General features: G+C 43.3%; 1 protein-coding gene across 1 annotated transcript in view; it reads right to left on the reverse strand.

Moving 5' to 3' along the window:
* The window catches only part of Sh3rf3 (SH3 domain containing ring finger 3), a 158040-nt gene that overhangs the window by 82352 nt on the left and 56641 nt on the right, over positions 1–19047 (reverse strand). Inside the window, exon 4 of the mRNA XM_090336260.1 lies at positions 12195–12290. Within this exon, the coding sequence (XP_090192386.1) occupies positions 12195–12290 (96 nt within the window). The remainder of the gene's footprint in view (positions 1–12194; positions 12291–19047) is intronic.

Consider the following 19047-nt stretch of genomic DNA (forward strand, 5'->3'; position numbering starts at 1 on the left):
GCTAACAACATTTTACTTTATTCTTTTCCTACACAGATGTTCATACTTACTGGCCGGATTATGAGGGATTTTAATTTTGTTCTTTAAACTTCTTGAAAGTTCCCTATTTTGAACAATAGCTAGGTGTTATTTTTATAATTAGAAAAGGTCATTAAAAATAAAAGAGCAGAGTCTCCATATTATCTATGGGCTTATGGACAGACTTCTGAAGTCCTGGTAGTATCATGTTTTATTTTTCACTAAGCAGAAGCTGCCATGTTTATGGGAAGCAAGTCTATTTCATTATAGTGGGACATTTCAGGCCTGACCATGCCAAGCTTTCGTCTTCCATAGCTATTGGCTTTGAGCCCTAGGTCAGAAGTCTCCAAAACTAACTGTCAGGCCTGCCAGTGTTAGAGTCCCACACCCTGGAAGGCAGGAAGGGATTAGCCAAGATAAAAACAAGCAGGAATGAAAGTGGAAGCTCAGAGAGTAGAAAATTGGGTATAGGCAGCCCAAGGCAAGTCCAATTGATAACAGTTTTGTTTAGGGCAATTAGGACTGCATTTGCCACACAAGGGCGGAGCATGGGCCCTGTGTCCTGGTCCCATTCTCCCTAGTTACCTAATTGTTTGGTGAAGCTCTAGCACCCATTGGTCACAGAACTTTAGCTGTTATAACAGATGAAAGGAGGAAGACACACCCATCTCCTTGCCAGTTTTCCTGCAGTGTTTCAAAGCCAATCACAGAGACCATATGTTTCCAGCTCCCAGGTGGTGGGATCCACATTCCTGGCCCCTCTGCGGTGGTTGAGGAAGGCTGCCAGCCCTCGACCAGTAACTCTCCAGCTCTGCTTTAGACAAAGAGGTGGACAAAGAGCTGCGGCCCTCTCTCGGGTGAAGGGTCTCGACAGTTACACTGAAACAGATGTACATCCGTAACAGAATTTATTTCTCTTTACTGTTTATTCCCTTTCACCAGAATGTGGATCTCAAAACAGTTTTCTTCTGTCTTCACCAATTACCCATTTCTAGGACCTGGCACCTACTAGGTACTCTTGAATGAATGAATGAATGAATGAATGAATGAATGAATGGCTTCCTGATTGTACAAAATAGGTAGTTTAGAGGATATTCAATTGCAGAGGAAAAACTTGCTCTTTCAGTCAAAGTCTAAGACACCAACAGAAACCTAGCTCAGACCTAGTCAGCCAACCTCCCAGCTGATGACTAGCTCAGAGTTGAAAGCACATGCATCTCTTGAGTTTCAGAAAAGAAATCAGGACAAATGTTCTCTTTGAGACCTCAGACACAGGCAGATAAGGGGCCAAAGAGTGAGTCTGTGCTAACTAGGAAGTTTATGAACTGTTACCTCAATGGCTTCCTGAAAGAGCTGTGAGGAGTCTGTGATTAGGAGGTAAGAAGAGAAAATCACTGAAAATAAGACATGTGGAAACATGGTGATAAATCAAACAGTGGCTTTTGTTTCCTGATTCAAAGATAGTTCCCAGTCCCTTCTAAAGAGAGCTTTTAATTGCTCTCACTTTGAAGGATTTGAAAGACAAAAAAACTACAGAGAGCAGTTTTGAGTTCCTCTGAGTGGGCTGAGCAGAAATAAGAAGACAGAATTAGCTGGCTTTTCTCATAACTGGTTGAATTAAAGAGCTATAGAAAATCTCCCAAAATATACACATGGCTGAATATTTCAGCTAAGTTTTAAAAAGTACCCAGACTACCAGCAACTTGCACAAAATGTTAACAAAGGAAACAAAGGAACACCTAAAGACTGGGAAAGATTACCCCTAACTGATCCCAAGTATTCATTTTGGTCATAATCTCTTGCCAAGTGTTAGAACTATCGGGGAGGTAAGAACTCTGAGCTGCCAGTTTCATCTCCTGAGAAAGGCTAGGTCTGTTCTGGGACAAAGATGCCTGGGGACCACTCCCTCAAATCCCGACGAAAGTTCAAATGGATGTAGATGCGCTTGTTTTCAGCTACAAAATCAAACACACCAGTCCTCTACATGAACAGTGTTCCTTACCTCAACTGAGACATACTCCGCTGTCATCTTGGAGACACTAACAGCCACTTTCTCCACTGCTACCTATGGTCTCATCTACACATCTGAAACACTGTCGCCAACATTCAGGCCTGCTGGGGGAGCATGGTTGCCTCAGTTAGGCTCCCACTTCCACAGGAAGACCTACATTTTGAGTTGCATGGAATATGAAAAAAAAACAAAACCTCAAACCTAAACACAAACCACCAAGCCCTCTTCATTTCTTATTTTTTCATCTTTAGTTAATGGATTTTATTTTGCAAGCACAAAGTCTTGCCCATGTTTCCCAGCTTCTGAGCTCCTGGGCTCAAGCGATCCTCCTACTTCAGCTTCTTGAGTACCTGGACCTTGGGCACGCTACCCTAAACTCTTCAATGTAGATTTGCTTCGACGTGGATGAAACCCAGTAGACAGGATGTTGAATGAACCAAGTCAGTCCAAGAAAGAAAACAGGTCATATATAAGACATGTAGAATAAGGTAATGATTAACTGAATGTGTGTGTGTGGGGGAAACATAACTTCCAAGCATGATGTGCTAAATGCTCTGGGAAGAGGTCAGTAGAGACCTAGAAGATGTGGTTAAAGCATGAGACTGAAGATGTGGCAGGCCACTTGGATCCCACCAGGATCCTTGGCAGTAGGTATGCTCCGGTATCTGACTTAGGTTCTGGCAGGAATTGTCAACAGCTGAGGAGAATACAGGAGCTTGTCCCATGCCTCCAAGGTTTTTCTGAGATAAGATGGTAGATGGCAAGAATCTGCAGATATGACAGGACCTGACCTGCACAGAAAAGTCCCAAAGATGACCTTGGGTGAGTCTGTGTGTCACCATTCTGGACTCCTCGGGATAGGAAAGGTCAACATGAAAAGATCACAAAGGAATGTGGATGACCAAAGAGAAGCTGAATTGAGCTACCATATACACAGCCATCGAAGATGGTGAGGCAGGCAAGCTCAGGAAAACCTGGGGGCTGAGTGGAAATGTATGGATGATGGGTGAGGACAGAGGTATAATGAGGTCAGGAAGGAGTCAGTTAAGGGAGCTCCAGTCAGGTGAAAAAGTAATCACATCATTCACTTACTTGGCTTACTGGGTTATTATCCCTGTGAGTGACATATCATGGTAAGGCAGTAAAAGAGCTAGAGCCTGAGGTAGTGGCAATCAAACACATACAGGCACATGTGGATTTCCCACAGGCATCCTGCATGCTCAGCTGCCCCTAGGCCAATGTTCACAGCACCTTCTAGCCTCTTTAACATGCAGCTCACATAGCTCTTTCTCATTTTCACTCAGATCTAAAACATGCCCTGTACTCAGCAAGCACAGAATCACAAACTAGCTAACAGGCTGCAAGCAGGAACGGCATACTTCCCATACCATGGTGCCTTACAACTGCGCTTCTAGCCAACATGGTTCTCAATCCCTTCATTTGCACAGGACACAGAAACCAGAAATGCTGGTCTCTCATGGCACACATTTCTCTCTGGCCAAAGCTGTGATACCTGCTACCTGCAGAGGATCAGTGCGTGTTTTTTAGTGTCTCTAAGGGTACTAGATTAGTACCTAGCTGACCAGCCTCAAATTTCCTGAAAGAATTTAAATATGTGGTGTCTGCCCAGGCTCCAAGCTCCTTTTACCCCTTGGCCTACTAATAGTTAAGGTACGTCTGTGTCTGTGTGAGGCTTCACTATGCCCACAGAAGCTCTGGCAGAGGCTGGCGAGTGAGGACAAAGGGCGTACTCAATTCCACTGTGGATTTCCAGTGTCCCAGCTAAATCCTGTTCAGATATGGTTGATGAGTTAACTCTGTAAAACACAGGCCCACAACACAGCAGTACTGCACAAATGCTGCCAATATGTGCAAATCACTCTGCCAGGATTATGAAAGAAAAAGATAAAATAATTGTGCATTACAGGTCTGGCTTCAGAGGAATAAATCTCACAAAACAAAAATATCACATCTGAAAATAATAGCCCACCAATAATGACATATGAGATATTCTATATTATATAATGTTTATTTCATCAATAGTTAAGAAGTAGTTAATAAAAAGAGGGGGGGGGCTGGGAGTTTGGCCTAGTGGTAGAGTGCTTGCCTAGCATGCGCAAAGATCCGGATTCGATTCTTCGGTACCACATACATAGAAAAAAACAGCCAAATGTGGTGTTATGGCTCAAGTAGAGGAGCGTTAGCCTTGAGAAACCCCAAGGACAGTGCTCGGGTCCTGAGCCCAAGCCCAGGACTGGCAAAAGAGAGAGAGAGAAAAAAAGAGAGAGTGGGGGAGATTAGCCAATACCAATAGCAATTTGGGGTTGGGGATTAAAACCTCAAAACAATAGGTTCATGGTTCATGTCTGAATATCAGATTCTAGCTGGAAAATGGACAGACCCAGATCACAGCTAAATGAAGCGAATGAGATCATGGTCTTACCCCTTTATCATTCCATTATGTCATCAATTCCATTGGAGGACAGTAGAACTAATGGGTTGTGGTTGCTGTCACAATGCACTGTTGTCCTCCCCCCATCCCTCCAGGTTTCAGCTTCCTCCTGGATGACTTTCCTGAGGTACAGACAGATCAACAACTAGTAGGAGAAACCTGGAATTCCTGCCTAGCCCTGTCGTTTCTGGGCTTCCACATGTCTTTGGTATTGGGATGCCATGCCATGCCACAGGAGGACTTTCAGATATTCCATCAGCTTGGTCCATGACTAGACAGAAATGAAGCCTAGAATGAGAGGGCCTCACCATAGGACGTAAAACCTGAAGGATGAGGGCATGTACCTAGAAAAGTAAGATGAAATGCAGTATAGAATCACATCTGCCCTCAGAGTCCTCTCACAGACATCCTTGAAAGGATCTTTTTTGTTTCTTTCATAGCACCCTAAATCTGATATAGTCAAGATGGAAGTATAGAGGTACAAGATGATCAGAGGGAATGGAGGAAATACTAACCCTCGAATACCATCGGTTCACTAGCGTGACTAGTACCCACAATGGGCAAAGCTTTAGCCGGTTTCTCTCTGCTGAGAGTAAGGACCACTTACTCTCTGGCATAGAAATAAGGAGACAGCACATTGAAGATCCCTGGGTAACTTTAGTCAGATCCAATTTTATAGTTCTTATTTTAAAGAGTAGACATCATAACCACATAACAATCATTTTTCCAGAAGGAGTAACAACCAAAACACTGTAAACAAAATCTCTACGTCACAGTTTGTAGACACAGCATATCAGCATGCATAGAAAGTGACTGTAGGCTTATGGGCCACTTGGTCCATGGAGGAAATAGAGTGATAGTCTGGGGAGGACACCATGGCTAGACCTCATAGAGCAGAGGATGACAGCCATGGGAACAGTTGTACACACATCACATCCACGCCACCACTTTGCAACAAAAAGCACAGTGAGTCTACACATTGCTGGCTTTAAAACGGCATCAGGATCTGGGCAGTGGTAGTTCATGCCTGTAACTCTAGCTATTCAGGAGGCTGGGATCTGAGGATATGGTTCAGACAGCCCAGGCAGAAAAATCCATGAAAGTCTTCTTTCCAATTAACCAGCAAAAATCTGGAAATAGATCTTTGACTAAAGTGGTATAGCCCCAACCTTTAGTGAAAAATATAAGGGATAACACCAAGGTTCTCAGTTAAAGCCCCAGTACGGACATGCATAGATAGACAGACAGACAGACAGACAGACAGACACACACACACACACACACACACACACACACACACACACACACACACACACACAAAGTGTATCCAGGCTGGGCCACTAACCAGAGGCCTGAGATTTCATGGCTCCCTAGTGGATATTAATATCAATGATTCAGAGCCACTGCTTCTGGACCCCCTGGATCTGGTACATTGCCTCAACTTCTACAGTCTGAAGGAATCAAGTGTGGTAAAAGGCATCATATTACTGGGGCATCCCCAAAGTTAAATTTCTTCCAGGTTAAAAGGATTCTAGCTTAATAGAATTCATTACTGATGAGCAGACAGTGAAGAAAACTTAGAGAAGGTATAGGGAGAGAAGGGATGGGGAGAAGAGAGATTGGATCTTTAGTTCCAGGTATGTCTGTGAAGGGGTTTCCAGGGAAGATTAGCCAGCAAGTTACAGAACTGAGTGGGGGAAGATCTGCTCATTGTGAGAGGTACTGAAGCAGGATAAGAGTAGGGAAAGTGAAGCATGGTAAACAACTGCCAGAAATTCAAAAACTCAAGCTTAAAGTAAATACAGGAGGCATTTATCCATCTACTTCCCTTAAGATTAAAGGAACAAAGTCATTTTAGGGGAAAATGAGGCAGGATTAGACTAGGGAAAATGAGGCACAGTAAATGGCTCCCAGGAATTTTAAAAACTCAAGCTTAAAAGCTAGTTCATCTACTTCCCCTGAGATTAAGGGAACAAAATCATTTTAGGGGAAAATGAAGCAGGATAGACTAGGGGAAAATGGCATATGGCAAGCTTACATTAAATTCAGGAGATCCTCATTCATCTTCTTCCCTTAGGATTAAGGATCAAAGTTATTTAAAGGAAAATGAGTCAGGATAAATTGAGGAAAATGAGGCCTGGTGAAGGCAACTTAGAAACATGGTATTTAGAAATACAGAAGCACTATCTGCTTCAAAGTGAGGCAACAGGGTGCATTCCTTCCTGTGAGATGCATCTCTCACACCAAGAATTAACATTTGTCTGGCAGGATGTATGCCTTCCTGAGAGAAATGCTCCCCTAAAACTTAAGCAACCTCTTATCCAACATACAGACAAGAGGATTCCTTCCTTATCTCAAGGATAGGCATCTGTTTTGTGGCAGGATACATTTTTTCCCCAATCTTGAGCCTTGACCTCAGGGACGAGGCACTGTCCCTGAGCCTCTCAGTGCTCAAGGCTAGCATTCTACCACTTGAGCCACAGTGCCACTTCCAGCTTTTTCTGAGTAGCTTATTGGAGATAAGAGTCTCAGGGACTTTTCTGCCCTGGCCGGCTTCAAACCATACTCCTCAGATCTCAGCCTCCACAGTAGCTAGGATTAGGATGCATACCTTTCATACCTGAAAGAAATACCCCCCAAACACCCAGAAACTCAGTATAACATCAGGAGTGATTAGAACAAAGATAAAACACCTATCTTTACATAGCTTTAAAATCAAACTCCCCTCCCTTTACCATGTAAATACTTCTAACAGCCAAAGAGCTATGTGTCTCTTTGTCTCTCCCACAATCTGAGTGTGCCCCATCCTTTCTGCTTGTTTGTTTGTTTGCTTTGTCTGCTTTCCTGCTTGCTTATTTACTCAATTAAACACTGCCGAGTTCTCTTATCTTCTGGATTTGTCCAGAAATTCTTATTCTGAAATCAAAGTCAAGGATCTAAGTGAAAGCTCCCTACTTTTAGAGGGACACTTCACTAACTTTCACCTGCATTCAGTGACAGTCTATCCAATAAGCCAAGGTTGAAGATAACAAAAGAGTAAACTAATTATTCTCTTCTCTCTGTCTTTTCATCATCTCTTACCCCTAGTTCACTCTCTTTCTTCCTTTCTCTTAGAGGTGGGACTCTCCTCCTCTAGTCCTTGGACATAGAAACTCCAGGTCTCCAGATTTTATGCCAGAAATTCCCTCCTCTACTCCTAGCTCTCAGGCAGTTTGCTTCAGATTAAGAACCATCAGCATCCATGTCGCTGAGGCCTTTAGATTCAGACTGAGCCACACCACCAGCGTCTCAGGGGCTCTAGTTTGCAGTTTGTTGCGGTACTCCTCTAATTCCATAATTGTGCCACCCAATTCCCTTAAATAAAAACCCCTTTCATATGTCTTTCTTTTTCTTGATATGTGTCCCAGGTAGACGCCAACTTGGAATTAACCCTCAATCTCCAGAGTGCTGGGATTATAGGCCTGTGCTACCACAGCTGGCTCTGTTCCATACGTTTTATGTATCCTATTTATTCACGAATCTACCCCATTCTATTTATTTATGTAGCTTATTGATTCTAGCTTGTAATTCATTCAAACTCTTTCCTTACCTCCTTGCCTGAAAACATCATCTTCCTGTTTCGGTCAGGAAATCAGCAAGACAATGGAGGCTCTGTGTGATAGGGCATCCAGCCACTGGAAGAGCCAGCCACAGCTTTGCAACAGCATGAAACACAAATAACACCCGCAGCGTACTGTTATTCCCAATGGAACTGTCAGTAGTGTCTGTAAGTTAGTGCCAAAACTGCCTTTAGAGGCAGAAGTTCAAAATAATATTCCCTCTTTATAGAAAATGAAGTGCCTGCCGCACAGCAGGATGACCTGAGTCTGGCACACAGCCGACAGAGGCTCGGGCAAGCTGAGTAACAGTGCGTATTGCCATTCTGGAGCTGACTAGTTGTCATTAGTAGCTTCTACTTTGCAGGAGGCATCATATTTATGTGGTAGCTCTATTAAGACTGTAGTTTTGCCACCATTAATTTTCCTGGGATCTATAAATAACAACAACAGTTGCCTGCATACCACACAGGGTTTGCTAAACACTTAAATGAAAGAATCTGAAGCACGTTGACACCAAAGATATAAAGACACCAGAATTCTCTGCCTGCCTCCACATGTTCCTATGATGCTTGGAATGAAAACACCCCACTTCCTACCCTTTCCATTTCTCCCATTATTCAGAATACAATGTTCCCAACGCATCCAGGGACTCTGAGCCTCCATGAATGCTCCATGGCTGGCTCATGGTCACTCTACTGGACCACCATTGGCAGGGAGCCTTGCTGTTGTGACTAGCTTAGAGATAAACCGAGGGGAGGCCCCGAACATGCTGCCTAGGAATCCCTGGAGAGAGACTGGGCTGGCTGGGCTCTCAGATGGGAACACTACAAGGTAAACCCCTTCACAGACTATCCTCTGACACCTTCAAACCACCACCGATGCCATTTCAGGGGAAAAGAGGAATTTCTTAGGCTCAGACATTCTCACTAACATTACAGAAAGTACTTTCTGAAAGCCAAAATGATGACAGATCATTCTGGCCTCTCAAAGATTGTAGGCACAGAAGAAATGCCCTGTGGAGTATGTTGGTTCACTGGCACAGAGTTCCTGAGTGTGAAATCCCAGACATCTCCTCTCTGCATTCTAAGATCAGCTCAGTCCCCCAGCCAGCTCCTGATGCTCAACTCTCAACAGGTGTCCTTGATCTCAGCATGGGGATGGTCACTAGGGGTGACTGTTCACTAGATCCACAGAAGAGAAAGATGAAGAAACAGCTCCAAGAGCAGGGCTAAGGACAGGGCAGCATGCAGAGGAGCTGGGAAGCTTGTTGAAAGAGGCTTGGGTGAGCACAGCATAAACAAAGACAGGCTGGGAGCCGGTGGCTCAGTCACCGGTATGTATATGCTGGCACCTGGTACCTGGCAACTGTGGAGAGGATGACAAAACATTATTTCTATAGGAATAGTAGGTATTTTAGAGATAGGCCTTGCGTTGTCAGGGAGCGGCTGCAATAGCACAGGGCAGGCTTCTCCAGGCTTTGAGCAACTTTTCTCTTTTTCCTTTCTTGCACACTCAGTGACCAAGTTTTTGTGTTGTAGTGCATATTCTTATTCATTTGAGGGTTATGGTGGTTTTAACCCAGACTAAAGGAAGATCAGGATTCCCTAGGTGAGCTGGTAAGGCTCCAGCTTCATACGGGTCCACATACCTAACACGCACCATGCTTCAGCTAACGTATGTGCTGGATTAAAGATGTGTCTCTGCTGTGAGGCCAGTGCATCTGGGTCCCCTTTCTTCCTAAGCACTATGACATAAACAACTGTGACCCTGCCAGAGTTGCAGCCCAAAATAGGGCCCCAGACTAATTTCTAATATACCCATCTGATTCACAGACCAAGAGACAGAGACAAACCCCTGTCTGGGTTACACTGTGACTTTCAGATCAACCAGAATCCACATACTAAGAGAGTAAGGGGGCAGCAGGATTTTGTCCTGCACCGCAGCATGCCAGGAGGGGATAGGTATACCAATAGAAAAGGTCCCAAGAAATACCCACTTGGGGATTCTTGTCTTTAGTATAGCCCATTTCAGAACCAAAGCCCCAAGAGGGATGGATGGCATGGTGGTGCTAGGCCTGGCTCAGTGCAGACTTTCCCAGGGAGGAGCAGAGAGAGCCACAGGGCCCCTGATTAGGATACTGCAGGCAAATAGCTGCCTAGCTCCTTGAAGGAAAGCTGGTCACTGAGCCCCAGAACCATCATGGCGTTGTATCTAGAGAATCCAGGCAAGTGGAAAGAGGCCATGTCCAGGTGCAGAGGTAAGGCCTGCAAATGGTGGGCACAAGTGGCAAGATGGGGAAGGGTTCTAGTGAATGGGTTTCAGGCCTGAGTTCCAGTCCTGGGCAGCCTTGACAGATCGTGATGGGGTCCAACATAGAGGAACTGCTACATTGACTGCAAGAATCCCCATAAGATTATTTCCTAGTCTAAAAGAAAAGTTAAAAATTGGTATTTTTATAACTGCAACATCTGCATAACATAGCCAAGTCCAAGATGTGGGGCCTTTCTGCACCCCAGAACCACTCTAGCACTGCCAGAATTCCCAAAATGACCACTACTCTGGCTTCTACCACCACTGATGAATTTTGCCTGCTTCCAAACTTGCTGAAACTATTCATGCAGAGTAAGGTAGGCTTTGACTCACCCCTGCTTCTCTGCAGGTTTTGGTTCATCTTTCCACTGGATGATGTCCCACTGTGTGACTATATCGTGCTGCCTCGAACTGTTCCACTGCTGATAAACACAAGCTGTTTCTGACTTGGGGCCAACATAATCAAGAACACTTTCTTGGGTGACTTTGGAAAGTCCTATGTGGTTGGGGTAAGAAAGTTCCTCTGGCGAAAACTGTGTGGGAGTTTGGATTTTTGACTTCTATACTACCTTGTACATGCATGCATGATCTCCTTTGATCCTAAACGGCAGGCTAAAAAGAATCCCCACTATCCTCAAGCTGCAGTAAATGCACAAATTTATGGAAACTCACTGAGGTGTTTAGAGACACTGACAATCTTACGGGTGTATGAGAGACAGTGTGTGTATGTATGGTCCATAATATTTGTGGAAAGGGAAAGAAGTTGGTGAGATATGAGGCTGGGAAGTAGATTAGGGCCACCCTGCAGGGAACCTTGAATGCCAAAGCATTAGAAGTTCATTCAGTAGTCTTTTTTTTTAAATCAAACATCTGCTAGCATCTACATGCCATGAATGATTGTACTCTACTAGCTCCTGTACCAGCCCTCAAACCCTCATGCTGGGGGAGTGTGAGCCCTCAGGCGTAGTGATCCCTACCACACTAATTTGAACAGAGTCCAGTTCACTGGTGGGAGACCATGTGAGACATGAGAATGAAGGGTTAAGTCTAGTGCCCTATCTCTATTTCTAACTCATCTCTGTCACAATTCACTGTGGGGCCCGACAACCTTCTAGAACCCCTTGTGTCTGCTCATCTGAGAAGTAGGGACACTGATTGCTTGAGCTATTGGGAACGTTAGAGTAAGAAGTAGTGGGAAGTGTTTGGCAGAAATGATTCTTCTATGATGACCTTCTGTGGTCATAGGATGGAGGCAGTTGATCAGCTCATAGAACACACATGGCCTCACCCTGACCAGCGCTGGGTGTGCACAACTGAAAAAATACTCCCCACTTGAACAACCCATGGTGGATAGGCCTTTCAGGTTTAGCTCAGCAAGCCTTCTAAAGGTACACCAGAACTTGAGTGCTTTCCAGTTTCAGCAAAGAGGCAAGATCTAAAACTAATCTCCAGTTACCTTTGCTGGTCAGCCTGGTTAGTGCCTCCTGTGTGACTCTTATCTGGGCTGGGAGACAAGAAAAGCAGAGAAGTAGGATTTGGGGGAGTCTCACAGAAATGAGTGCGCGCTTGGTGTCTGAGTGGGGAAGGCTGCAAGGATGCCTCCCCTGGTTCCCAGGGTGAAAAGACTGTAGTTAAGCCTAGAAGACACCACTCAAAACTGCTCAAGGGAATCCCCACTCATTGCATCATCAGCAAGGCAACTGGAAAGAAGCCTCCAGCAAGCAGCTATATGATCGGAGGCCCTGTCACATTCTGCCTTGGAGCCTCAACGGCGACCTAGAGGCAAGTGAGTACACGAGCTCACCTCCACATAGAGCAGGGGAAAGATCCCAATCTTGTCTCCCAGCATGCCTTCGGCCCAGTTGTCATCCACTCTCCGGATCACAGTCAAAACTTCATCCTGAGGTTTCCAGAGTCCACCATGCAAGCACACCAAAAAGAGAACAGGAGACTGATTAGTATCAAGGCAAAGAAAAGGTTTTGAGAAAGGACTAGTATAGTGCTCATTTAGACACTGTCATGTGAAAAAAAAAATCAACCTTCCCTGCCTCTGTCTTTCTCTCTCCCCTGTCTCTATTTTTATCTCTATTTGTGTCTCTAATTTCTCTTCTTCCTTCTCAGTCTCTTTTTTTTTTCCTTTTCTCCAATGCTATTGGTCATAGCTGCAAAGATTCCTCAAATGGAATTTACAATATAGTTAGTTTAGAAATGCACTCTTCTATTACTTATCTAATGAAATGAAAATATTTTGAGTCAGAATAAATTCAGTTATGTATAAAATGTTTTAAGTTTCTGGCTCCATCAGAGAAGAAAAAGGAAAAGAACCCAATCCAGCCATATTTATTTAGCATACTGCGCACATAAAGCTTTGAATAACCCTCTTAAATTCTTTGGCATATCAGACAATACCAAGAAAAAATGCATAAAATGGAACCAGATGGCATGAGAAAGGAAGAGGTGGGAGGAGGAGGGAAGAGGAGCTTTCAGGGAAGCTGCAACTGGGAAACAGGCCGTTAGTGATGTAGGAAATACTCAGGGCACACTCACAGAATCCCCAGAGACAAGGCGCAGGGGGTGGGGTGAGAGATTGAGAAGAGATGGAGACCAACAGGGGGAGGAAAGCACATGGCATGAGAACAAGAGGTGACACAGCTGCAGCCAGTGCCAGTGGATGGAGATTACCCAGAAATCCTAAGAGGACTAGTATCTACAGATTGGCCTATGGCTATGCCCTGTCCTCCTCCGGGGTCCCCACCTGTCCTGATCAATAACCTCCACCCCAAGCATACCTATTCATCTTTATTCTATCTAAATCTCTCTGTCCCCTGTCTTCAGGCATTTGCCAAGAGACCAACTGGTCCGTGTGGGAGTCTAATGTGCCAGAAAGCTGGTAGCAAAGGGAAGCCGAATGAAGTGACACCCTCTCCCCCACATAGATCTGAAGATGCTACTTTGGCTTCCCAAGGAACAAACTTTTTGTACTCCTCCACGGTCAGCAATTATGATGTTTCAGGCTGATCAGCAGATACTATAAAATTATCTCAGATACAGTTACACTGGAACTAAGGAGATGCTTGGAAGGTAAGAGAACAACCCAAGCAGAGCTGGGTACTTCTGCACAACACTCAAAGAAACAAACCAGGCTGGGGTTCTATGCCAGAACGTACTTCAAGTATGACTGACATACCAGGTGTCACCTGGTGACAAACACAGCATAGCCAATCATGTACAAATGTCAGTCATACTTGATAATACTGGCTAGGTTACTGCTTGTTCTGTTGACTCTGTTATGCTTTGAGTAATGTTATTTAGTGTGTTCTTTTCTATGTATTGGAGATGAGATTAACGCAGTTTGCCATGTTATATAGCATTATTTTCTCTCGTTTCTTTTACTCTGATGTCTTAGGAGTACGAGGCTTGAACAGTCCCATGTACTTTCTGTGCGGGGTGGAGAGGAGGGGGATTTTCTCACAAGGGTGAACGCATCTAAGGACATATTTGCACATTTCTTAGCAGTTTTCCTGTTGTGCCTCTTCTTCAAAGTAACATTACTTTGGTTTAAGAATGGAACAGGCAATCAAGTCACTTCTTATGGGTTGGACACTCAGCTTTCCAGATCCAAGATGACATTTTGCAACTTTCTTCCAGCAAATGCTCAGACATGAGGGTCTGCAGCCTTTTCTGCTACCCATGATGACCAAAGTGAAGGCCTGTTATGAGAAGAGGCACCAGACATCCCTGTGCTGCACTCACCCATACGCAGCCCCAGGCCAGGAAGAAGCCCAGCTCAGAGCAGCCCAAAGCAATGGCCTAAGACTTCCCTGACCACACAGAAGTAGGGGTCATCTCAGGCTTTCCACAAACCAGAGATCTGCCGCAAAATGCCTCAGAAAAAGAAGTCGAATTCTGTGAAATTGAAAAGCAAGATGGGTGTGGTGAGTAATCTCATCCTGTAATCTCAGTGCTAAGGAGGTGGAGGTGGGAGCACCGCAAATTGGAGGTCACGCAGGCTGAGATACTTTTTTGTTTTTTTAGAATTAACTTAGGAGAGGAATGCAAAGGCACAGTGCCTATGTGCATCTCATTATATGAAATAATATTTATCAAAAGAACTCCAGGAAATGGAAATGAGGTTTTTCTCTTTGTTGCTGTTTTTCTTTTTCTTTTTGTCCTTGTTTGTTCATTTTTCTGTCTTTGGGCAGATGGAGGGAGCAGGACGTAGAAATGGAAGGACAAAGGGTGAACAAACGCAGCAGTGGTCCTCTCTCAATACTATGTGGAAAATGTAACTTGTAGGTGGGAACTGGAAGGGAAAACTGGGTGAGAATAAGGGAAGAAGTGACACTGTGCAAAAAGAAATGCATTCATTATCTAACTTAAGTAACAGTAACCTCTCTGTATATCATCTTTTTAATAACAAGGAAAATAATTTAAAAGAAGATAACACCAGGTTAAATTTGTTTTTTTTTAAATAAAAACAAGCCGTGGGGGAGGGAAATAAGGACAAAAACATGATGAATGTAACTGCAATACTCTCTATATTATCCCAACAATTAAAAAAAAAGCAAGCGAAGATATCCATACTGCTACTTAATATTGTTCTTAAATTTAGAGCCAAAAAGAGAAAATAAATATAAATACTGGAAAGATGAATATATAGTTTTCTACCTAAAAAGAGTAGCATCCAAAGATAAGAATAAGAATTTGAAGAAGGCTGCCAATTTTTAAATAAACTCATAAAACCTATTGACTTTCCAGTGTACAGGCAATAATATGTTAGAAAAAAATGATTAAAATTGACTGGTCATTAAAATAGTCCAATGTATATACCAAAATCAATTCCAAGCATTAAAGATATGCTATTTTAAAAATTGACTTCACGGGCCGGGAGTTTGGCCTAGTGGTAGAGTGCTTGCCTAGCATGCACAAGACCCAGGTTCGATTCCTCAGTACCACATACGTAGAAAAAAAGAAAAAAAAAGCTGGCAGTGGTGCTGAGGCTCAAGTGGTAGAGCTCTAACCTTGAGAAAGTCCAAGGACAGTGCTCAGGCCCTGAGCTCAAGCCTAGGACTGGCACCAATCAAAAAAATTGACTTCACAAAGGAAATATAAACAGACTTTTAACTTTGAGCTGAGAAAAATATCTCAAAAGATGCTAACAAAGATTTAGCTGAAGCCAGGAGCAGGTGGCTCACGCCTGTAATCCTAGCTACTCAGGAGGGTGAGATCTGTGGAGACTCTTTTTTTTTTTTTAATGCTTTTCTTTATTGAATTTTATTTTGCCTGAAAAGTACAGATGATCAAGTTTTGAGTGCCAGCTTTAGGTGTTTAAATCTGAAGAGACTCTTATCTCCAATTAATTGCTAGAAAACAAGAAGTGGGACTCGGCTCAAGGGTAGGGCAGTAGTCTAGAATCGAAAAGCTCAGGGACCGCACCCAGGCCAAATTCAAGCCCCATGACCCTCCCCACCACACACAAAAGATTTAGCTGAATAAAACCTAAATCCTGTATGTTAAAAGCAACAGATAAGAAGCAAAATGTAAAATAAACTACACATATACTTGCAGAACAAGAGAGATAAAGGTTATACATCCTTACTGTAGGAAGACTTAAAATTATATTGGTAATAAAATTCATTTTCTTAAAAATTTATAAGACAAGCAGGTTAAAGGGTAAAAAATCAGGGACCTTGCAAGAGAAATAAAAGGAAATTGCCATTAAATACATCTAAAAATATTATACCTGACTAGTATTGGGGCTTAAACTTAGGTTCTATGGCACTCATTTGGCTTCTTCACTCAAGGCTGGTACTCTGCCACTTAAGCCATAGTTTCACTTCTGGATTTTTGTTGGTTAGAGGAATGTTTCATGGTTTTTTCCCCCTGCTTTGAATTACCATCCTCAGATCTCAGCCTCTTGAGTAGCTAGGATTACAGGCCTGAGTAACCAGTATTCAGGTTCTTTGTATGCTTGTCTGATGGTTTTGCAAAGCCACAGGAGTGACCAGTGGGTAGGAAACAGGCATCTTCCCACTTTGGGTGGGGGTAAATGTAGACAGGCGGTTTGGTAATTCCTATCAAATAACAAACTTTGGATATCCATAATACTCTCTGAGCTAAACAGGTCATGTCTAGGGACTCAAACCTAATAAAACCCCATGTATACCAGGATTTAGCTGTGAAGATATTCATTTTAATGTGTGCTAAAGTACAGAATTGCTTAAATAAATTATGACATTGTCCACTGAATAAACTTAAATCACTCAAAATGATGAAATAAAAAATAATGAAATTAAGAGGGAAATGTCCACATTAAATGTAGAACACAATCCCAGGCCTGCTTTTCTAGATTTTTAGCTTACCACTCCAGAACATTATGCATACACTTCTCATCTTTTGTCCCAATTCCTCCTATTCAGCCTAAAGCTGTACTGAAGACGTACTGAAATGTTGCCTTCCCGTGGCTACAATGCAATAAACGTTTTGTTTTGTTTTCTCTGCCCTTCACAATTACTCTATTTGGCATTTGGGGGAAACTGGCCAGATCAAACTTGGGAATCCTTGATTTTGAGCCTCAGGTCTAGAAATCCGATTTTAATAGTGCCTCAGTTTTGTGAAAAGAAAAAGTAGACACAAACAAGAACATTCCATTTGACAGGCAACTGTACATTCATGCAATGATGTTAAAATTAAATAGTATATGATGAAATAGATAAAACTAAATAGCTCCTGGGGTTTGTTGGGGATTTCATTTAAACACAACTTCCACACTAATTAACAATATGATCTAGTTGTAAAGGATGTCTTAACACATAGCATTCAGCCTTCAAACAGAGATAAAAGTTAATTGGCTACTTCCGATTTCCAATCTGGCACTTGAGAAGCTGAAAGTCACTACTTCATCATACCAACATGTAGAAAAGCTAAGCAAAGTTAAGGAAGGGTCCACTATGCTTCTTAAATCTGTCGAGGTCACAGGCAGACTCGGTGAGATCCAACATAGCCTGATCTCTAGTTCCCATGGAATTACAACTTCCAGAGAGCCGTATGGAAGCCCTGAGGAAGTGGGGAGCACTGGAGGCTCAACAGGGATGTATCTCGAGGGACCACTCTGAGGCCACACCTTTGAGCTCTACCTCAGGCAGGTCTATCAAATCCTCACAACCAACACCAGAGAAAACTCTCCTGCTTCCCACAGAAGGAATGAGCAAGTAATCCATTTTCAAATATTAAGAGCACATTTGCTCCTGAGAATCTGCCTTGAAGGAGGTAGTTAACTAGAGCCTGAGCTCTGAGTGTTTATCAGGACCTGACTCACGTGTAGGAAGAAACACTCAATTTGAGCTCTCTCAGCCAACCTGGCTCACATAAGGGGAAGGTCAGGGGTTTGAGAAGCACACATTCACTGAGACACAGCCATAGTCATCACAGACACCCCTCTCCCTAAACATACAATTGGACACATCCTTAAAGCTATTACAGTTGTTCTTTTCATGCTTGTGTTACATGAAGGAGAAAATGACAAGGTATATGAAAGGGCAAAAACATGGCTTGACACAGATTCAGATATGGCAACTTATGTTGGAATCAACAGACTGAAGATTCAGAACAATTGTGATTAAGAAAGCTATGGCTTTCATGGATAAAGTAGACAGCATGTGAGAACAGATGGGCAATGTAAGCAGAGAGAGGGATATTCTAAGGAAGAACCATAAAAGAAGTGCTAACAATCAAAAACACTATAACAGAAATGAAATCTGTCTCTGATGAGCTTATGAGGAGACAAGGAAGAATTTCTGAGTTTGGAGACAGCTCAGTAGAAAACCCCTATAAAGAAAAACAAGGGGGGTGGGCAGGAGTTTGGCCTCGTGGTAGACTGCTTGCCTAACATGCATGAAGCCTTGGGTTTGATTCATAGGAACCACATACACAGAAAAAAAAAACCCATCAGAAGTAGCACTGTGGTAGAGGGCTAGTCTTGAGAAAGTTTAAGGACAGTGTCCAGGCCCTGAGTTCAAGGCCCAGGACCAGCAAAAACAAAAACAATAAAATATAACAAAACAAAACAAAGGGAAGTGGTAGTGTGGCCAAAGTGGTAGAGTGCTAGCCTTGAGCAAAAGAGCTCAAGGACAACATCCAGGCACTGAGTTCAAGCCCCAGGTCTGGCAGAAAGAAGAAAAGAAAGAAAGAAAGAGAGAGAGAGAGAGAGAGAGAGAGAGAGAGAGAGAGAGAGAGAGAGAGAGAGAGAGAGAGAGGAAGGGAAGGGGAGGGAAGGAGAGAGGGAGGGAAAGAGGGAGGAAGAAAGAGAAAGAAAGAAAGAAAAAAAGAAAGAAAGGGAGGAAGAGAGGAAGAAAGAAAGAGAAGGGAGGGAAGGAGAGAAGGAGGGAAGGAGGGAGGGAGAAGGAAGGAAAGAGAAAAAGAAAGAGAAAGGGAGAAAAAAATGGAGAGAGAGAGAGAAGGAAGGAAAAAAGGAGAGAGAGAGGGAGAAGGAAGAGAGGGAGGGAAGGAAAGAAGGAAGACAGGAAGGCAGGCAAGCAGGCAGGCAAAGAGAAAAATGAGAAGAGAAGAAGTAAAAGTATATCCATAAACTCTGAAAATAAGCACATACTTATAATGAGAATAGCAAATAAAGAAAGAAAGAGAAAGAATGGAAGGAA

Source organism: Megascapheus bottae, chromosome 7 (assembly GCF_031878675.1).
Source record: "Megascapheus bottae isolate mThoBot1 chromosome 7, mThoBot2.hap1, whole genome shotgun sequence".
Lineage (NCBI taxonomy): Eukaryota > Metazoa > Chordata > Mammalia > Rodentia > Geomyidae > Megascapheus > Megascapheus bottae.